Genomic DNA, 1582 nt, shown 5'->3' with positions numbered 1-1582 from the left:
TTGAATAAGATTTAATAATAGTAATAAATTGAAATACATTCTGATAATCTGAAATCATCTGTCGTAAACTTGAATAAGATTTAATAATAGTAATAAATTGAAATACATTCTGATAATCTGAAATCATCTGTCGTAAACTTGAATAAGATTTAATAATAGTAATAAATTGAAATACATTCTGATAATCTGAAATCATCTGTCGTAAACTTGAATAAGATTTAATAATAGTAATAAATTGAAATACATTGTAATAATCTGAAATAATCTGTCATAAACTTGAATAAGATGCAATAATTGTAATAAACTAATAAATTAAAATAACCTGTAAAAAACTGATAAATTCTGATAATCTGAAATCATCTGTCGTAAACTTGAATAAGATTTAATAATAGTAATAAATTGAAATACATTGTAATAATCTGAAATAATCTGTCGTAAACTTGAATAAGATGTAATAATTGTAATAAACTGTAATACATTGTAACAATCTGTAATAAACTGTAATACTATACTATTATTATTATTATTCTGAAATAAGTAAGCTAAACAAAACAAAAAGGATTGTTTCGTTGTTAAAAAGTTTCCTTCACCTTTGTTCCTGTGTATTTCTGGTATCCCACCAATAGAGGTGATCCTCTGGAGCTCTTGTGTTTTCGCCTGATTAGAAGCTTCTAGTTGGACCCTCCCAGGCTCCAGACTAAGGAGGGTTGAGCTCTCTGCTGCACGACACTGCAGCTGGTAAATATGTTTGTCTGAAGTATCTACAGTATAATCTGAGTAGGATTCTGAGGGAAAAGAGAAAAACAAACAGCACAACAGGATCATATGAGATAACATCATAGAGTCTCAACTGGTTTTTCTTTGGTAGGTTTGAAACTGATGGTCTGCATATGGGCAAAAACAACTGCAGCCATCATTCTGTGCAAAATTTCATTTTAATCACAATAAACTTCACCACAGGTCCCATTATATTCTTAAAAAACAGACAGTATTTTAATGAGATGAAACTAGCTGGAAATCAGCATTCATCCTGTTTACCAGTGGTGGGCACAGTTCCCCTAAAAGCACTAATAGGGGAACTAATTGCCTGATTAGTGCTTTAGGGCTTTTGCTTATTTTAAAATTTATTAGTGGATTAGCACTTGCTAAATTTATAGGCTAAATTTAGAAGCACTAACTGAGGCCTATAAATATTATTGATCAACATTAATGTTAACAGCTGAGGGTGAAAGCTGTCACACATTTTGTTCATTGATTGTTTAGATTAAAAAAATCAGTAACATATGTCATATAGGGGACAAACAGTGATATTTGAGAAGTGAAATGTAGTTTTATATGATTTACAGAAAGTGTGCAATAATTGGTTAAACAAAATTAGGCAGGTGCATAAATTTGGGCACTGTTGTCATTTTATTGATTTCAAGAACTTTAGAACTAATTTTTGGAACTTAAATTTGGTTTGGTAAGTTCAATGACCCTTGACCTCCATACACAGGTGACTCCAATTACGAGAAAGGGTATTTAAAGAGTAACTTACCCCAAAATTAACTTTTTTTAGCTGATAAACTGTCTAGAATGTGTC

At 30.5% G+C, this 1582-nt stretch overlaps 1 protein-coding gene across 1 annotated transcript in view; it reads right to left on the bottom strand.

Annotated features, from left to right (window-relative positions):
- LOC106531359 (protein C-ets-1-like) overlaps positions 1 to 1582 on the bottom strand; it is a 29818-nt gene that overhangs the window by 14266 nt on the left and 13970 nt on the right. Inside the window, exon 4 of the mRNA XM_014027204.1 lies at positions 591 to 785. Within this exon, the coding sequence (XP_013882658.1) occupies positions 591 to 785 (195 nt within the window). The remainder of the gene's footprint in view (positions 1 to 590; positions 786 to 1582) is intronic.

Source organism: Austrofundulus limnaeus, unplaced genomic scaffold (genome assembly GCF_001266775.1).
Source record: "Austrofundulus limnaeus strain Quisiro unplaced genomic scaffold, Austrofundulus_limnaeus-1.0 Scaffold623, whole genome shotgun sequence".
Lineage (NCBI taxonomy): Eukaryota > Metazoa > Chordata > Actinopteri > Cyprinodontiformes > Rivulidae > Austrofundulus > Austrofundulus limnaeus.
This window is presented reverse-complemented; position numbering and strand designations above follow the sequence as displayed.